Here is a 19,970-nt window from a genome sequence, read left to right as displayed (position 1 = left end):
CTTCCCAGACGGGGCGGCCGGGCAGACGTGCTCCTCACTTCCCAGACTGGGCGGCCGGGCAGACGCGCTCACTTCCCAGACGGGGCGGCCGGGCAGAGGCGCTCCTCACTTCTTCCCGGACGGGGCGGCCGAAATCTACTAAACTTTAATGACATCTTCATTTCTAAAAAAGTATCTTAAAAGTATGGGAAATTTTTTTTTTCTTGAAAGTAGAGGGAAACTACCCTGTATCCTAATCCTATAGGTATCCATTTTTATTAAGGTAAAAATCTAAAAAACTTTAGATCATACTAGTTTACCTTTGTCATTTTTTTTTTTTTTTTTGAGACAAGGTCTTGTTGTCACCCAGGCTGGAGTGCAGTGGCACAATCACGGCTCACTGCAGCCTAAACCTCCTGGGCTCAACCAATCTTCCCACCTCAGTCTCCCAAGTAGCTAGAACTACAGGCGTGTACCACCAAACCCAGCTAATTTTTGTATTTTTAGTAGAGACAGGGTCTTGCTATGTTGCCCAGGCTGGTCTTGAACTCCTGAGCTCAAGCAATCCTCCTGCCTCGGCCTCCCAAAGTGCTGGGATTACAGGCATGAGCCACCACGCCCGGCCCACATTATTTTAAATCCTCCTACTTTCAGCTGAACTTAGGAATCTTTCAAGGTCACCAACAACCACTAACCCAGCAGGCCACTAACCCAGCAAGCCACTAGCCCAGCTGTCCGTCTCAGTCCTCACTCGCTGGGTCTGCAGCTGCACCTGGGCTAGCTCATCACTCCTGTCCGGGACATGCATCCCTCGCCTATCTGCCTCTCCAGGCTTCCCTCCACCTGCTGGCTACAGCGTCCCCACCCTACTCCATGCTCCCCAGTGGAGGCACCAGGGCTCACCCCTGGACCCCTCCTCTCACACCTCTGGGGCTCCCAGGCCTTGCCACGAAGGCTGTGCTCTTGCCACAGATGCAGCCTGCCTGGAGCCCCATCCGCTCTAGCAGAACACACTGATAAACCAGCAGCTTCTCAGCCTCCACAAAGCCACCTGGTCCAAGCCTCCATCCTCCCATCCTAAGCTCCTGGCACAGTCTTGTCCCCTAGCCCTCCCTTCAGTCTGTTCTCAACACAGCAGCCACGAACCATCTTCTGTTCAAGTCACTCCTCTGCTCAAAACCCTCTCATGGCTCCTGCCTCTGTGGAGCAAGAGCCCATTCCTTGCAGTGGCCACAGGCCCCGCAAGACCTGGCCCAGCACCTCCCGGTCTCTGTGTGCTGCTCCGCTCTGGGCACCTTCATCCCTGCTGCTGGAACTCACCGCCCAGTCCTTCCCTCAGCCTGTGGGAACTCCTCCCAGGCGTCCCCATGGAGTCCCCATGGACCGTCCCCCTCACATATGGCCCCCTGTCCCTGGCATTCTGGGAGGAAGCTCTGTGGTGTTCTTACTCACCCCTGCCCCTCCTGCTCCTCGGATGGACGTTCCTGGTCTTGAACAGGCCTGGTCCCTGTCACCCTCGGCCTGGAGGAAGCAGAGCAGACTTCATTTGCAAATAATCATGTGCATCTGTGGAGCCTGTCTGGGGACAGTGGAGGACAGAGCTTGGAGTGCAGGGGGAAAAGCACTTTTTTTTTTTTTTTTTTTGAGACAGAGGCCTGCTTCTAAAGCTACCAGGCCCTACAGATCTAAGATGCCTGGGTGGGCTGGGCTGGAGGAGACGCAGAGAGCAAGAGACTGGGGAATTAGGATGTTCAAAAGCAGTCGTGTGTACGGGCCATTTAGAATTGCGCAAGCGCACAGAGGCACGCCCGGAAGAGCCCTGAAGAGCCCTGGAGTTTGCACTTCGGGCAGGGTCAAGGAGAGGACATGGAGAACTGCAGGCCTCGGACATGGCTGCTGGAACAGGCAATGGGGCAGCTGCTTCGGAATCTGGATGGAGGTTCCCCAAAAATCATACACAGGATTCCCACAGGGCCCAGCAGCTCCACTTCTGAGTAGCAACCCCAGAGAAGTGAAGGCAGGGGCTCAAACAGGTATTTGTACACCTGTATACACAGGAGCACATCCACCACAGTCAAGAGGGGCAGCAGCCCAGGTGTGCACAGGAAGATGAATGGAGAAGCGAAACGTGGTGATCCATGCCATGGAGGATGAGCTTCAAAGGGAAGGAAATCTGACCCGGGCTGCAACACGTGTGGACCTTGAGGACCCTACACTGAGATGAGCCAGGCACAAAAGGGCAAACAGCGGACAATTCCACTTAAAGTGCCCAGGATTGGCAGATTCTTAGAGACAAAGGAGACTAGGGGGCTGGGGGGGGGGGGCGGACTCTGGAATTATTATTTAAGGAGTATGGAGTTTCTGTCCGGATGATGAGCAAGTTCTGGAGATGGATAGTGATAATGGTTGTACAACACTGAGAATGTCCTAAATGCCACTGAATTGTACACTTAAAAAGAGTTTAAATGGCAGCTGTCGTCATGTTTATTTTGCCACAATAAAACACATGCAATTGAAGGAATTGCTGTGAGCCTTTTTAACTGTGCTAACAGTGCTCTGGTCAAGTTTTGGGAAGCCCTGCCGCTCTCATCCCTGCCCACACTAGGTGTGTGTTTTCCTTCCTTCTCTCATTCCCCACTCTGGTGGGCTGGGCGTGCTGTGGTGTTACTCCCTGGGCTTTCATCTGCGTCTCCCTGATGACTGGGGAGTTCCAGCACCTTCTCATATGGTAATTAGGTATCCTGAAGTGGCTGCTCAGGTCTTTTGCCCACTTTCCTAACAGGTGCCTGTTTTCCTCCTGGTTGGAAGGAGTTCTTGATACAGATCCTTCCCCCTCTGGAGCTGCCAGGATCCCTCCTTGGAGTGACTGTCACAGTCTCTCTAATACCCCCCATGGGAGGAGACGCTGGCGCAGCCACTTTGGAACACTATTGGGTAGTAACTCTAACTATGACTCAGTAATCCCATTCTGTCAGAAATATATTTGTAAGTGTATATATTTGTAAAAGACATGTACGGTAATGTTTAAAGCACCATTACTTGAAGTACCCCAAACTGGAAATTTCCCCAGTCAACAGTAGAATGGGTAAACAAATAATGGTATACTCATACAAAGGAACATTATGTAGCTGTGAGAATTTAGAGAATTTATGCCTCCTTTGAGCCTAGCTTCTGTAACTCCCTATGGGGGAGGAGGCGTACTGTCTAATTCCATTCAAATAAAGTACAAAACCAGGGAAAACCATCCCTGCTTTTCGACGTCAGGAGAATGGCTCCTCTTGGGGAGGGGGAGTACCTAGAGGGAGGGGAGGCTCTGAGCCAGGCTCTGTTTCTTGATCTGGCTGGTTACACAGGTATGCTCAGCTAACACACCACGTCTGACATGCGCACTTTTCTGTGTGTGCGCTATTTGTCAATAAAAAGTTAACAACAATCCTTTCTGTAAGAGATACAGGTAAAATACTATATTTGAGATCTGCTTTATAATACTCCAACAAAAGCAAGTGTGGGCTGGGGTATAGATAAAACTAGATTTCCAAAGTCTTGGTCATTATTACAACTGAGTGATGGGCACATGGAGACTCATTAAAAACCCTTCTACTTTCTTTTTTCTTTTTTGAGACGTAGTCTCACTCTGTCGCCAAGCTGGAGTGCAGTGGGTGATCTTGGCTCACTGCAACCTCTGCCTCCCGGGTTCAAGCGATTCTCCTGCCTCAGCCTCCTGAGTAACAGGGATTACAGGCACGTGCCACCACGCCCAGCTAATTTTTGTATTTTTAGTAGAGATGGGGTTTCACCATGTTGGCCAGGCTGGTCTCGATTTCCTGACCTCATGATTCGCCCACCTCGGCCTCCCAAAGTGCTGGGATTACAGGCGTGAGCCACCACGCCCAGCCAACTCTTCTACTTTCATAAAACATGTCCTTAACACTTGTGAGTTTTATTTCCAAAAAACACCTCTTCCAAAAAGGAGACAGAAATCCACTTACGGGGTCTGGCTTAGGCTTTCTTCAAAAGCTGGTATCTTAGCATCTTCGCGTAATTTTTTCAATTGTTCTATGTGTTCTGGATTATCAATGCCCATGCCCATGGACAAAATTTCAGCTCGAACATTATAATCAATGACAGAGGTTTTTAAATTGGAAAGGTTTGTAATGTGTACCTTCAATCAATGAAAAAATTGAACATTAGCAGGAGTCACTCTGAATTTTAACTGAAGCACAGACACTCCCACAGGGCCTCTCTGGTTCATCCTGCCACACTGGCTGCGCTTCGGCGCTTGCCGTGACGTGCAGGGCTTTCCATGGCAGCATCTGGATTGTTTCCTACCTGAGGTTCCATCCAAATCATCCAGGCCTCGTCCCATGCCACAGAAATATGGGCAGGTGGTGGAGGGGTGGCAAGAGCAAATCTGGGATAAACCCCTAGTCAAGACCAATTTGCAAATCTGGGATAAACCCCTAGTCAGATGCATAATTCTTACATCTTTCTCATTCCTTCTCAACTACTTTTACCGCCTGAGGCTCAGCGTCTGCCTGATGGGAAGGGCCTAAGCCAAGGATCTGAATCCTGTTCTGGGCCATTTCTTCTGTTCGTCTTTTCTACAACCAAAACATCCTCATCCATTTCCATTTATACAAAATTAAGTAAAACACAAAAATCTGCAACAGCCTGGCGCTATGGTGGCAGTCTGGGTATAGGAGGGGCTGTCCTTTCCATGGTGAGGGTAGGGGGTGCTCCAGGTCTGCCCTGGCTGGGGCCCCTTCCTAGGTGAACCCCAGGAATGTGTGCCCACCGGGGAATGTGTGGAGGAGCCTCTCTCTGCTCAAACTGGGTGGGGGCAGGAGCAGGTGGAGATGGCGAGGGTGGGTCTGTGTCCCTCTGGCCGCTGTGGTCACTGCCACACATGCTGCAGCGTGGACACATCTGACAGGTGGGCTTTCTTTTTTACTTCAACCTCTTTTAAATCTCTGCTTATAAAATTTCTGCTTTTCTCCCCGCAACAAAAAACAAACATAATACTATTACAACATCAACTAAGATGCCCAAATCTCCTCATTTACCTGCATTTGTAATCCATATTTTCTCTTCTGAAAACCATTTTCTGCTTAGTCTTAAACCTTACATCCAAACTCCCTTTTAACATGTTAAAACTTTTCAAACCTCATAAAAATAACTTTCAGCAAAAGTTTTTAAAACTGACTCTGTTAAATCTTGTAAGTATTCATAATAAGATTTAAGTCTAATATAGCAGAACTTTGAGTGGAGGAGTGGAGCTCTTGGGGAACAAGCAGGGAGGGTGGTGCCAGCAGCCATGGAGAGACATGGAGGCCCGTGAGTCACGTGTCCTTGTCATGTGTCCTCCCCTCTCCCTTTCCCCCGCCTCCCCCTACGGCTGCTCTGCAGGATGGGGGCTTCGTCTGCTTTGCTCACAGAGGGAACCCCAGTGCCCAGCACTGCTCCTGGCACGTGGCAGGTGCTCAGTAAGTACGTGGTGAATGAGCAAGTTAGAAACTGTCAGCATCAGAGAATGTAGCATGGAGTCCTCACGAAGCTTTGTTCGGCTGCATGTGTGTGCGTGCGTGTGCCTCACATACACAATGCACGTGTGCGCTGGGGTTACAATGTAAAATATTCCCCTGAACAAAAACTAAACCCACAACCCAATTCATGACCCAAGTAACATGAAAAACACCTCTCCCTAACAGAGCCCCAAATAAGTCACCGTTTCTGTGCAGAAGTTCTTCAAGTGGCGGCTTAGAATAATCTGGATAATTTTAGCAGCCCATTCAAACAGATTTATTTCTAAGAAAAATGCATACTTACCATTGGATCAATCCAAACTGTATTTCCCAAAGCCAGGATCACTTTTGCATCATGCAATTTTCCAACAATTTTATGATGAATGTACCTAGTAACCTGAAAAAAAGCACTTAACATTATTTTAGGTGAGGCTTTAACAAAATACCTTATTTTGTATATGCCATACAGTTCGCAAAATATTCCATGCATTTCATTTGAGCCTCACAGTAACGCTATGAGATCACAGAGGTCATCACCCCCTTTCATCCACAAGGCTAATAGCAGAGTTTAGTGAGGCAGGTGTGGAAAGGAACTCGCCCATGGCCTCTTACTAGTGAGTTCCCAGAGCTCAAGGCGGGGGTCTGTGCCTTTGGGACCCAACACTGTACATTTTCCTCTGTGGACGTGCGTACGCCATCTCCTCCATCACCTGCCAATCTGTCTTTAAAGCACAGATGCCTATTTTTTTGAAAGCTCAATGAAAGTGAAGTGAAAGTTGTTCCTCCTGCTCCAAGGCCGTCACTGCAATGGAGCTGCCTTGCAGCCAGTGACACTGGAGCTGAGGGCCTGGTCTTCTGTGTACCCCTTGCTGAGTAAATGGCTGTTGTTTTCCTTCTTTCTTTTTTTTGAGACAGGGTCTCTCTCCTCCACCCAGGCTGGAGTGCAGTGGCACAATCATAGCTCACTGCAGCCTTGAACTCCAGGGCGCCAGCAATCCTCCTTCCTCAGCCTCCCCAGTAGCTGAGACCACAGGCACGCACCACCACACTTGGTTAATTTTTAATTTTTTTTTTTTTTAGAGATGGGGGTCTCACAGCGTTGCCCAGGCTGGTCTTGAACTCCCAGGCTCCAGCAATCCTCCCATCTTGGGCTCCCAAAGCACTGGGATTACAGGTATGAGCCACTGCGCCTGGCCATGGCTGTTTCCTCTCAAGGAGGAACACAACAGGCAGGGCCTGTCTAAGCAATCTCTCACGCACATTTTCACATGAACAAAGCAGGGCGAAAGGGACCTGCCCGTTTCCATCCCCCTTGCACTTGGTGAATTAATTCAGAAGAACATACACAGGAGAACCTTTCTCCATTCCCACAGAAGGCTGCTCCTTCAAGAAATACTTTTGGTCAGTCATCTTTACAGGTCAGATGTTTCTTGGGGAAAGAACTGTGACGTTCTTACTGACAGCTACATCCCCAGAACCCAGTAGGGTACCTGGTACACAGCAGACAGTCATTACAAAGAAGAAACGCCACTGCCTTGTGATAAAGGCTCCTTTTACTAAACTTAGAAGAGTAAGGTTGTGTATTTATCCTGTATCGTGGAAACATTCACTTGTTTATTTCCTGGATAATGTTTAACTTTGTTTATAACCCAAGCGGTTTGTACTTTACCAATTGCAATTAACTTATTTCATGTCCCATTTGTCGAGTTATGCAAAATATAACCTTTCCTCGGAGAACTGGAGCACTTATCAACACGACTCATGCTCTAGTGATGGGCAGGACTGGCTGCAGGTTTCTCCCTGGCCGCAAGGGCTGGGCCTTCCCACCCCACCTGGACAGTGCATGAGATGCGGGCCCCCCTGTGCCTGTGCCTCAGCACAGGTCTGCAAGGGCTGGGCCTTCCCACTCCAGCTGGACGGCCGCGTGAGCCCGCATGGGGCCATCTTCTGTGCCTGTGCCTCAGCACAAGTGGTTCTCTTTGCTTTCAATGCCCTATCTGTTCTACCTGGTGACATCCTAGTTACCCCACGAAGCCCAGAGGAAATGACCCTTTCTTTGGCAGCTTTTCTGGTCTCCATCTCTCCTTCCTGGCCCATCGTCCCTGCGCTAGTGGAATCACCTGGCTTCTCCTGAGACCGCCCATTGTGCCCCCTCTTTGGCTGGAGGATCCACTTTTCCACTTTTTTTCTGTTTTTTGATTTATTTTGTTTTTTAAGAGACAGAGTCTCACTCTGTCACCCAGGCTGGAATGCAGTGACACGATCATAGATCATTGCAGCCTCAACTTCCTGGGCTCAAGGGATCCTCATCCCTCGGCTTCCCAAAGTGTTGAGATTATAGGCCACAGCACCCAGCCTGGAATGTTCACTTTTGTAGGTACTTCTCCTGCTTAGGCTGATGGGCAATTTATTTTACCAACATTCCTACTTTATACAGATTCTGTGACTGTAAGCACAAGGATAGTGGCGAAGGCAGTGTTGCGGCTGCCCGGCACCTCTCCGAGGGCTCAGCTGGGACGTTTACACACTGTGGGGATCTAAGCAGACTGCGCTTTCCCTGCCCAAACGTGACACTGTAAATCCAGACAGGCCTCAATTCTGTGTATATTCTGGGTTAAATATATTCTAAAAGTCAACAATAGATAAAAAGCCAAAATAACCCACCTTTGGATTCCATTCCATTTCGTTGTCAGCAGGTTTCACCCTACAGACAATAAACTCCACAGCCTGCGGGGGAAGCACGTGGAAATGTTCTGGGAGATGCAGCAGCTGGTCCCTTGTGACGAGCCCTGTCCTGCCTTCGTCGATGAACTCTACAAGGATGTCATCCAGGGCCCAGGCGTCTTCTTTTTGGCTCACTTCCAACACCTGAACCCTGGAGAGCCATGGGGTATCGGTTCAACGCAGAGATTCCAGAAAGGATCATCTTTGTCTCAAATTACCATGAAATGGAAAACATATAAAAAGACTCCAAAACGCCATGATTTTACTCTATACTAGAAGTAAAAAACTAAGGCCTTCAGAAATTCAAGTGGTGGATTCCATAAGTATAAAAACATGTACTTTTGAATAAGAGTAAATCCTTTTATCTAACAACATAATAAAATTAACATAGCAAATTAAAGTCTCAAAGTTTTTTTATTTTTTTCCTTTTGTCTTTTTTGTTTGTTTGTTTTTTGTAGAGACAAGGTCTTGCTCTGTGACCCTGGCTGGAGTGCAGTGGCATGATCATAGCTCAATGCAGCCTCAACCTCTGGGCTCAAGCAATCCATTCACCTCAGCCTCCCAAAGTGCCGGGATTACAGGCATGAGCAACGTCACCTGTCAAGTTTCAAAGTTTCTGAATTCAAGGTTATCACCAAGTGGTGCCAGGTGTGGATTCAAGGGAAGTGGGTACAAACGAGCATGTGATTCAGACTGACCAGGTTAGAACAAACTATGCCAGTATCGAGCTGACCTGACACCACATTCGTAACATTGCCAAGGATGTTTTCTTATCTGTAGAATGGGAATGACGCCCACTTGATAGGAACTTGGCAAGAATTAAGTGAGTTAAAGATGTATATGTATGTCGCACGCAGTGATGGCTCAAAGGGTCACGGTGTCACTGGGTTCAGAAGCCCGGGGAAGAGTTTCCCACAAAGAACTGGAGCAGGCATCTAGGGGGACACCCTGCTGTCACCAGGCTCACATACACACTCAGTCAAATGGACTGAGGTGAAAATCGGAACTCAATACCATTTAGTTACCTCATGCTTCAAAACTTTACAGATGAAATAAACAGATGTGTTACCTGTGAAAAAGCGTTTTTTCTGCTAATCCATACAATCCAAACTTCTCCACCTTTTCCACAGTTGTTTTATTAGAATCCTTAAAATATTCATTCATTTCAGCATTGAGAGTTGCATAAAGATCCATGTGTTTATCAATTATACGGCCAAAGTAATTTGTTGCATTCAAAATATAAAAAGGTATTATCTGAAACATACATAGTAAACATGACCAAGAAACAACCTTAGTCTAAACCGGATATGTACACACTCCCTGTATCTGCAGAAATCAGTACCCAACCTAAGAAACCAAAGCTTAGCAACGTGGATTTAGAAAAAACTAGGAAGCTAGCCAAAAAAGCAAGGCAAAACCAATACCTCACACAGTCATAAAGAATTAGAGTTTCACTTTAAATCTAATGGAAGATTTTTTTTATTTTGCAAATTTCATTATTTTAAAACTTCATTATTAGGTATAAGTGTTCCTTTGCTTACCTTCTAACTGCACTTTTATAGAAATTCTTCTTAAAATAGCACTGCTGTCTCTTGAGACTTTCTGATCTTTTTTAGGTAACAAGGTGCATTTTATTAAGAGCATACTATATACCAGCCTCCAGGGTTACGGGGATTAAACTGTGTCCTACAGGGACCCTTGGCAATCCAGAAGTGGACAGAGAGGCCACAGCTTGTGTGTGCTGGAGAAGACAGCCCTTCACAGGTTAGAGTAGGCAGGGGGACTTGTGTGTGAGGAAAAAGTCAGTGTGCAGAGGGCAGAGACGCTCTGCATGAAGGGAGGGAGCCCTGGCTGCCCAGAGCAAATGCCAGGAGTGAGAACTAGGCACTTGGCAGGATGGGGAGAGGAATGGGCTGGCGACACCCACAGGCACCAGTGTCTGTGCCTGTGCAGGAGGAAGCGGAGGGAAGCAATAGACTTGAGAACAGAGAGCTCTAGAAGAGGCAAGAGGCCCTCCCTGGAAACGGGCTCAGCCAGTGCAACAAGCGAGCCTGGAAGGCTTTACCTGCCTCCACAGTGGGTGAAGGCTGGAGCCCCTGTGAAATCTCCACACTGTCCCTCCAGGGACAGGAGGGATGAAGGAAGAGAAAACCAAGTAACAGTTCGGGAGGGGAACAGGGCCAGGGAATCTCAGAAATCTGAGACACTATGTCACCATATTCATTTTACACAGCACATAAAAAACAGAAATGGGAACTCCGTGAAATCAGAAAAGTTACCCTGACCCACATCTCCTCCAAAATGTCAAGAAAAATTCTATCTAAAAATGAGCAATAGCAAAGTAACGAGGTCAAATCCGATATGAAGTCATCATAAAATAACAAAATGTATAATAATATATAAAAATAAAATAATTAAAAAGAGAATAAACAGCAGAAGAACCGTCCCTACAGACAATGAAACCTGTTAGAAAGATACATCCACAAACAGATCAAAACTATAACCTTCAAGAAACGCTGCTTTTAGTTTGTTAACTAAGAAAACAATGCATGTATAAAAGAGTAACAGATCAGAATTACAACAACTTAGAAATGAGGTGACAGAATGCAGGAAAGAGTTAGAAATCAAAAAAAAAATTCAATAATGAAAACTGTAGTGGGTTGGATGGTGACTCTCCCAAAAGAAGTATGTCCATGTCCTAACCCCCAAGGTCACTGTGACTTTGACCTGACTTGAAAACAGGGTCTTTGCAGAGGTAGTGAAGTCTGCAGACTGAGAGATGGCTCTGGGCTATCCAGGTGGGCCCTCCCTCCAATGAAACGTCATTTATAAGGGGCACAGAGAAGAGGAGGTCATGTGAAGATGCAGGTGGAGAGAGAGTGACAGTGGCTGCCGGCTGAGATGCAAGGATGCCAGGCGAGCCACAGGCCAGGTCACCTTCTGGAGGCTGCGGAGGGGCACAGCCCTGCTGACACCCTGATGTTGGACTCTGGCATCCAGGAACATGACAGAAGAAATGTGTGTGGCTTTAAGTCACTAACTCGGTGGTAATCTTTTACAGCAGCCTAGGAAACTAACACAACAGATACTGCCCTAAGGGAAACAGGTGAAAGGGAGAGAAATTGCATGCTCAAAAAGAAATGAATAAATTAATAAAAAAGGATTTGAAAGAAAATAAAAAAATTCTTAACTTGGCAATTCTATCTGCACTTTATTACAGAATTTTCCTCAAAGAAATTATCATGAATGTCTTGAAAAGATTCATGTAATCACTGTATTGTTATTATTTTTTTAAAAATCTGTTTGTAGAGACAAGGTCTCAATGAGTTGCCCAGGCTGGTCTTGAACTCCTGGCCTCAAGTGATCTGCCCACCTCAGTCTCCCAAAATGATGAGATTACAGGTGTGAGCCACTGTGCCCAGTCACTGCATTATTTTTAATGGCCCCCAAATAGAAACATTTTCTGAAAATATAGTTGAAAAAAAAATCCTTAAACTGTCATCCATTACTGAATTTGATCTTGGCTTATAAATAAGCTGGGGCCCTGAAATAAGGCGCCTTGTAAGGACACATGCCTCTGGTTGGATTAATGGTGGTATGTTAATACTGATCACTGGAAGGCATCATGACATCTACTAAGATCCTGCTTAACACATAAAACACGTTTATTAACATGACTATTGGTCAGAGGACACAAGCACCTTTTACCGAACCTACTTTAATGTATCCAAATGAAGGTACAGCTTGGCTGGACAGTTTCCTGGGCATGTCCGTTTCTGGATTAATACGGTGTCGGTCAGGACAGATCCTTTTGTCTCTGAAAATGAAATGACTAGATTTACCATAAATAAGTAATAATTGTTAATGTGAATTTTAATACTTTCTTCAGAAAATTAATCTGCAACCTAAATCAGAACTTTTATTCCAAATACCCTAAAGATTGAATAACCACATTGAATATTTCAGATAACATTAATAATATACAAATAAGTGAAAATGGATTTTACATTTTAATTAACACTGAAAAAACTTAATGAGTTACTTCATTATTTCTCTAAAAAACTGTTTTTTTTTTAAGAGTTTGGTCTCTTGGCCGGGCGCGGTGGCTCACACCTGTAATCCCAGCACTTTGGGAGGCCAAGGTGGGCGGATCACGAGGTCAGGAGATCGAGACCATCCTGGCTAACACGGTGAAACCCCGTCTCTACTAAAAATACAAAAAATTAGCCAGGCGAGGTGGCGGGTGCCTGTAGTCCCAGCTACGCGGGGGGCTGAGGCAGGAGAATGGCGTGAACCCTGGGGGGCAGAGCCTGCAGTGAGCCGAGATCGCGCCACTGCACTCCAGCCTGGGCGACAGCGAGACTCCGTCTCAAAAAAAAAAAAAAAAAAAGAGTTTGGTCTCACTCTGTTGCCCAGGCTGGAGTGCAGTGGCAAGATCATGTCTCACCACAGCCTCTTAACTCCTGGGCTCAAGAGATCCTCCCTTCTCAGCCACCTTATTTCTCTAGACATTCTAAAATGCATTATGTAAATGAACAAAATATATTTCCAAAATAGAGACTGAATTAGAAATACACTGCCATAATACACAACAAAGGCCAATCAACCCCTAACCCAGAAGCCGTTCCTTAACGACAATGCTGCTTTCACATTGAGAAATAGTTGAAATTGCCGTTTTAAAAGTCAGTATTTGAGGCCGAGCGCGGTGGCTCGTGCCTGTAATCCCAGCACTTTGGGAGGCCAAGACAGGCAAATCACCTGAGGTCAGGAGCTCGAGACCAGCCTGGCCAACATGGCGAAACCCTGTCTCTACTAAAAATACAAAAATTAGCTGGGCGTGGTGGCACATGCCTGTAGTCCCAGCTACTCAGGAAGCTGAGGCAGGAGAATTGCTTGAACCCAGAAGGAGGAGGTTGCAGTGAGCCGAGATCGTGCCACTGCACTCCAGCCTGGGAGACAGAGCGAGACTCCATCTCAAAAAAAAATAAGATACAAAAAGTAAAGTGTATGTGGTGATGCAATGGATTTAAAATTGCCAAACAAACTTGATGAGGACCAAAGCTGGAGAATTCATACACCAGTTCCTAAGGCTTGCTATAAGAAAGTGTAGTACTGGTATAAAGTTAGACCAATAGGCCAACGTAACAGAACAGAGTCCAAAAACGGACCACATATACCATCACCTGGCTTATGGCAAACGCACTAATGTAGTGAGAACCGAATGACATTTTAAACAAACGATACTGCAGCAAACCATTATCCATATGGAAAAATCAAACCTTGCCCCAGATCTCATATTACACATATAATTTTTTTTCTTTTTTCTTTTTTTTGGACATAGGGTCTTATTCTATCGCCCAGGCTGGAGTGCAGTGGCACAATCACGGCTCACTGAATCCTTGACTTCTCAGGCTCAAGCGATCCTCCTACCCCAGGCTCCTGAGTAGCTGGGACTACATGCGTGTGCCACCACAGCTGGCTTATTTTTATATATATAGATATATATATATATACATATATATGTATATATATATATCTCATATATATATAAAATATATAATATTATATAAAATATATGATATATATTATATAATATATAAATATATAATATATATATTTATATATATTATATATATATTTTAAAGAGACCGGGTCTCTGTGTGTTGCCCAGGCTGGTCTTGAACTCCTGAGCTCAAGTGATCCTCCCACTTCAGCCTCCCAAAGCGCTGGGATTATAGGTGTGAGCCACCATACCTGGTCATACATACAAACTAATTTAATATGAATTATAAGTGTAACTGTGAAAGCTAAAACTACAAAGCTTCTAGAAATATAGGAGAATGCCTTCATGACCTTGAAATAGACAACTTTTTTTTTTTTTTTTGAGATGGAATCTTGCTCTGTTGTCCAGGCTGGAATTCAGTGGCACAACCTCTCACTCTGCCACTAGAGTGCAGTGGCGCGAACTTGGCTCATTGCAACCTCCACTTCCCAGGTTCAAGTGATTCTCCTGCCTCAGCCTCCTATGTAACTGATTATAGGCGTGTGCCACCACACCCAGCTATTTTTTTTTTTTTTTTTTTTTTTGAGACAGAATCTTGCTTTGTCTTCAGGCTGGAGTGCAGTGGCGCGATCTCAGCTCACTGCAACCTCCGCCTCCAGGGTTCAAGTGATTCTCCTGCCTCAGCCTCACAAGTAGCTGGGACTACAGGCACGCACCACCACGCCCAGCTAATTTTTGTATTTTTTAGTAGAGATGGGGTTTCACCATGTTGGCCAAGATGGTCTTGATCTCTTGACCTCGTGATCTGCCTGCCTCGGCCTCCCAAAATGCTGGGATTACAGGCGTGAGCCACTGCACCTGGCCGAGATAGGCAAATATTTCCTATAAGCACACAAAAAAGTAACCTTAAAATACTTCATCAGGCCGGGCGTGGCCTTTTTCTTCTTGATAAACACTCCCTGTAAAAACTGGTCAAAAGACCTCAACAGGCACTTCACAAAAAGAGGATGGCCAACTGTCCCACAAGCCTATGAAAAGATATTCAACATCATTAATCATTAGGGAAATGCAAATTAACATCATAATGGTTTACCACTCCACCTCCACCAACACTAAGCACTGGTGAGGGTGGGGGACAACTCAGGCTCTGGCAGACAGTACTGACCAGACCGGAAAATGGCCAGCCGCTTTGGAAGAGTTAAATGCATGCCTCCCCATGACCTGCCACTTGCCCTCCGGAGCGTCTACCCAAGAGAAATGGGTACACATTTCCACAAAAGACATGGCCAAGAGTGTTCCTAACAGCTTCAAACATCATAGCCTGATAGTGGAAACCACCCACAGGCCCATCAATAGGAGAATGGATACACACACTGTAATACAGTCACACAACAGAACACTGAGCTACAAAACAAACCACAGATACACACAACAGCACAGACAAATGTCACAGACATGAGGCTGAAAGAAGCCAGACACGAAAGAGAACATACCACGATGCCATTTCTATGGAGTTCAAAACTAAGCAAAATTAATCAACACTGACAGCCCTGCAGAGGGGAAGGCACGTGGGGAAGAGCACGAGGGAAACCCCGGTCTGCTCCCTCAGAGTGGGTGGTGGCTTCTAGATACGTGACAATTCACCACATTGCAACAGCTGTGTACTTTACTGCAGGTTATACATCAGTTTAATAAGAAACAAATCACTGGCTCACTTGCAAAAACCGAAAGCCTTCAGATAAGGACAAAGAAGCCTTCCGGCTTTCTTATCTTCTTTGGCTTCCAGAACTCCTGCGGTGAACTTGTACAGCTCTGCAGGGACCTTGGCATCCGCTCGCTCCAAGTAGCGCAGGACGCCCACTGCGTGGCTCGCATCTTTCTCCGTCAGCAGCAAGACAGATTTGGCTTTCTTATCTCCCTGTTCTGCAGGACAGCCCTGAAAATTGGGGGTGAATAAAGGAAGTGGATCATTTATCCCAGTCTGACTGAGGAAACCTTGTGGACTCTGAGCTTATCATGACACAGAAGATGCCAGTGGAATATGGAAGAGAATAAAAATTCACCAAACCTGTTCAGCGTGAAAATGATCAGACATGCAATACAGGCGTCCACCAAAAACTTTTGGCGAGGCAGGGAAGCTGAAGTGAATCACACACGTGGCATCAGTGATGGCCAAGAGTGGGACGCAGTCGTCCGTGAGGGCTGCAGAGAGGGAGTCCGACAATGTCACACGCGCTGGAGTTACCACACTTACTTTAACCGGCAGTTCCCAAGGCCACACTGCAGTGCATTTCCGTATCACATTTTACTTTTCTGGATGCAAAGAAACTTCTTCCCCATTTTTTTCTCCAAAATGCCACAGCCCAGTGCTTAATTCCAGAGAAAAGTGGTCTCCTTTTTAGCCTGAAAAATGTCTCTTATTACAAATCCAAGCAGCCCATATATTTTTCACTTATTCCATACATTTTGACTTTTATACTTCTCATATTAAATTTAGCAATCGTGCATGACTATATATATGTATAGTCATATGTATATAGTCATATATATGAATATATATATAGCCTGAGGATCACTATCATATATACGATATATATGATCATATACATGATCACTATCATATATATCGCTATCATATATATGATATATATCATATATGATAGTGTATGATCATATATATCATATATCATATATGATATATGTATGATAGTGTATGATCATATATATATCATATATATCATATATATGATAGTGATCCTCAAGCTGTAACTCTAGGGAGAATGTCTAGACTAATGGTGGCTGCCCACTGACCTGAGAGATTTACCTCAATATCAAAATCTTAGTGGAGGTTAATTTTTCGTTTTGAAATTAACACTGCTAATAAACTCTCAGTAAACCTGGGGAATAATGAGAAAACTGGAGATGAGAAATGTAAATGAATTAAAGATAGAATTCCTAGTAGCTCAGCCTTCACTAAATAGAAGTAGAAATTAAAACACTTACCTAATATGATTTGAGAGCCAGAACTTAACTTCTTCTTCCACTGTTCTAAAACCTTTTGTAAGTTAAAAATCATTTCTTTATGCATCTTCAAGCAAAATATTGAATTGCTTTCTACTACCTAAAGATGAAACCAAAGAGGCAAGGTCACAGTCAGGGATATAGGCTGAAAGCCAACTGTTCCATCAATAATTGTCAATGTAAAGCACTTTAAATTATCTGTGATGGCACTACCTTACTGAACCCATAATTCTTAAGAATGAGATGATTATAAACTGAAATATATTTCCAAAATTCAGTTGTTTATGTCTAAAATCTTGCTCAAGTGAAATAAGCAGTATTTTGCTAAAATTATTTTGCTTCCTTTTAAAATAACACAGCCATACTTGTGTGTGTATAAACACACACACACAGACACATCAGCTAGAAAGTCCTTGTTGACTACAGTACCATATAACTATACTTCTAGCTCACTGTTGCAGAAAGGTAGATGTACTATTAATTCTTTTATTTGGTAGTTGGCTTCATTTCTACATTTTAGCACTAATATGTACAAAATAAAACTCAATAAATCTTTATTTGATTTTTTGGCTATATCTTTTACTGTTGTCTTCTCAATCTTTTTTTTTTTTTTTTTTTTTTTCCCGTAGAGACAGGGTCTCACTATGTTGTCCAGGCTGGTCTTGAACTCCTGGCTTCAAGCAATCTTCCTACCTTCGCCTCCCAAAGGGCTAGGATTCAGGCATGAACCACCTCAATCTTCTTAAATAGAGAGTACAGAAGATATTGTCATGTCTATAAATTGATACTTTTAATACTCTACCAAGACAAAACTGCCCTGCCCTGGGGAACGCTGCTGCAGGGGAAAGGCCCTGCCCCCCCATCTGGCTCCTCCCCAGCGCCAGGCCTTAGCCTGCATGCTCTGTGAGCAGACCCCACCTCCTCTTCTGATTGATGTTAAACTTGTAAAACTGTACTTCCCTGCCACACAGTCAACTATCCCAGTAATTTTGTGATGACTTGAGATTCAACAGTTGAAACAAACAGAACATTTTTTATATGGAGATGGACTCACCTTACACACTATTTCTGTTTCAGCTACAGAGCAGGTGAAGATCAAGGTCTTTTGTGCCTGACTTGGAATAAAATCAAGAGCTTGGAGTAAAGTAGAAGTTTTTTCACATTCTAGGCAAAGATGTACTACCTGGTAATGAAGCACAGAAACAATGTGACTTTTTAATATTTTAGGTGCTCCAGATCCACTTTCCATAGGTGATGGGATTTTAATAGAAAAGAATGTATAGGAAATCAATATAAATTTAAATATTCAACTACAATTGTATTTCATTCATAATTTATATATGAAATCAAAGCTGTAATTGTTTAATATTAAGCCATGAAATAAAAGTTACTTGCTTGTGCTCATCAGCCCCCCACCAACACACACACACACACACACACACACACACACGCACGCACAATTACCTGTTGGACATTGCCATAGAGAGCAGCCTCTTCCATGGCTGTGATCACAATGTAGGGATCATTCATGAACTCTTTGATAAGATGTTCTATATGTTTGTTCCAATGAACTCCGACTGCAACAATCTGATGTGGTGCAGATTCCCTTTCTTCAACTTCAATATTTTTTTTAAAGTTCTCTAATATAGCAAACATCTGAAAAATTAGTATAATTAATATCATTTTTATTTCAAAAGAGTAAGAACTAGCGTGACAGAACATAAAACGTAAGGGATTGTATATTTTCTGTTCTCAGAGTGGGGAAAGTCTTCCAAAAATAAAAGGAAAAGGCCGGGCGTGGTGGCTCATGTCTGTAATCCTGGCACTTTGGGAGGCTGAGGCAGGCAGATCATGAGGTCAGGAGTTCAAGACCAGCCTGGCCAACATGGTGAAACCCCGTCTCTACTAAAGATAAAACAATTAGCTGGGCGTGGTGGTGGGCACCTGTAATCCCAGCTACTCAGGAGGCTGAGGCACAAGAATTGCCTGAACCTGGGAGGTGGAGGTTACAGTGAGCCGAGATCGCGCCATTGCACTCCAGCCTGGGCGACAAGGGTGGGACTCAGTCTTAAAAAAAGAAAAAAAAAGGCAAAAACTAAATAGGAGAAAATGTCAAGTTTAAAGTCAACAAATATCCTACAATCTCCATTATAAACAAAACTAAAGCACAAGCAACATCTTCGTAAATATGTATAACAAACTAACATGAGATTAATGTTCTTGCATAAAAACTTCTAAAAACTGATTAGCAAAAGATGACCCTACCAACAGAAAATAAGAAAAGGAAGTGAACAAGCAACTCAGAGCGAATACAAATGATCAATACGAATTAATGTTCAACCTAAAAAGTAATCAAGGAAATACGTTAGGCTGACAAGATTCCACTGTTGGCCAGTTAGACTGGAAGAGAAAGCTGGCCCAAGCCTGCTCTGGCAGGGGTGTGGAAAGCCTGGCACATGGCTGACAGGAGTGCACATCAGGTTATGCTTTCAGAAAGGACGCTGCACAGAGCAGTATGCCTAGATACTAGTTTTACAAAAATCAGAACCTGAGACTTCAAAGGAGTTCAGGAACCCTGCACAGCCCCACAGTCAGTAACAAAGCCTGGACTCAAAACTGGGGCCATCATTACTCCAAAGTGCATACCCTTGGTAATTGTGTGACACTGCTTCCAAGAAAAGCCTTACAAGAGCTCAAAGCCTCTGACCCATGAATCCCCTCCTAGGAATTCACCCTAAAGGAAACAGGTGCAAAAAGCATGCATGTTCTATAGGCACACACATATACAAATTATGTCGAATATCCAATATTAAGACAGTTGTAAAACAAATTCTGTGATGTCCAAAGAACTGAGTACTACATGGCCAGTAACCACCAGGCTGTGGAACAGGAAGCGGTGGCCCTTACGCTGCTGCACCCTGCACAATGCAGGCTACAAAACGGCCTGTAAAACACACCCCGATGTTATTAACTATATGTATCAACAAACACAATAATTCAAAGAAAAAGAAGCAAGTACTCCCAAATAGTAAGAGGGATCCCTTCTGAGACTATGGTTGTGCAGGCTGGGTTTTTCAAGTGCTCTTCTCCATGTCTTAAATTTTCTAAAATAAAAATCATTACTTCTGTAATCAGAAAAAATTTAAGTATTTTAGGAAATTTCTAGGAAAGAATGTTTACACTTCAGAAAGAATTCTAACATTGGGAAGGAAATTTCACAT

The 19,970-nt window shown here is 44.5% G+C and overlaps 1 protein-coding gene across 2 annotated transcripts in view; it reads right to left on the bottom strand.

The window, feature by feature from the left end:
- Positions 1–19,970, bottom strand: part of TDRD12 (tudor domain containing 12) — a 109,418-nt gene that overhangs the window by 14,961 nt on the left and 74,487 nt on the right. For both annotated transcript variants that reach the window (XM_032170373.2, XM_058425855.1), the window contains exons 17-27: positions 18,214–18,405; positions 17,804–17,932; positions 16,732–16,849; positions 15,797–15,930; positions 15,444–15,664; positions 11,943–12,042; positions 9,295–9,479; positions 8,166–8,376; positions 5,806–5,898; positions 3,969–4,141; positions 1,432–1,500 (exon numbers count right to left, since the gene is read on the bottom strand). In XM_032170373.2, coding sequence (XP_032026264.2) covers positions 1,432–1,500; positions 3,969–4,141; positions 5,806–5,898; positions 8,166–8,376; positions 9,295–9,479; positions 11,943–12,042; positions 15,444–15,664; positions 15,797–15,930; positions 16,732–16,849; positions 17,804–17,932; positions 18,214–18,405 — 1,625 coding nt within the window. The remainder of the gene's footprint in view (positions 1–1,431; positions 1,501–3,968; positions 4,142–5,805; positions 5,899–8,165; positions 8,377–9,294; positions 9,480–11,942; positions 12,043–15,443; positions 15,665–15,796; positions 15,931–16,731; positions 16,850–17,803; positions 17,933–18,213; positions 18,406–19,970) is intronic.

Source organism: Hylobates moloch, unplaced genomic scaffold (assembly GCF_009828535.3).
Source record: "Hylobates moloch isolate HMO894 unplaced genomic scaffold, HMol_V3 SCAFFOLD_12, whole genome shotgun sequence".
NCBI lineage: Eukaryota > Metazoa > Chordata > Mammalia > Primates > Hylobatidae > Hylobates > Hylobates moloch.
Note: the sequence above shows the minus strand (reverse complement) of the source record. Positions and strands in the feature narration are given on the sequence as shown.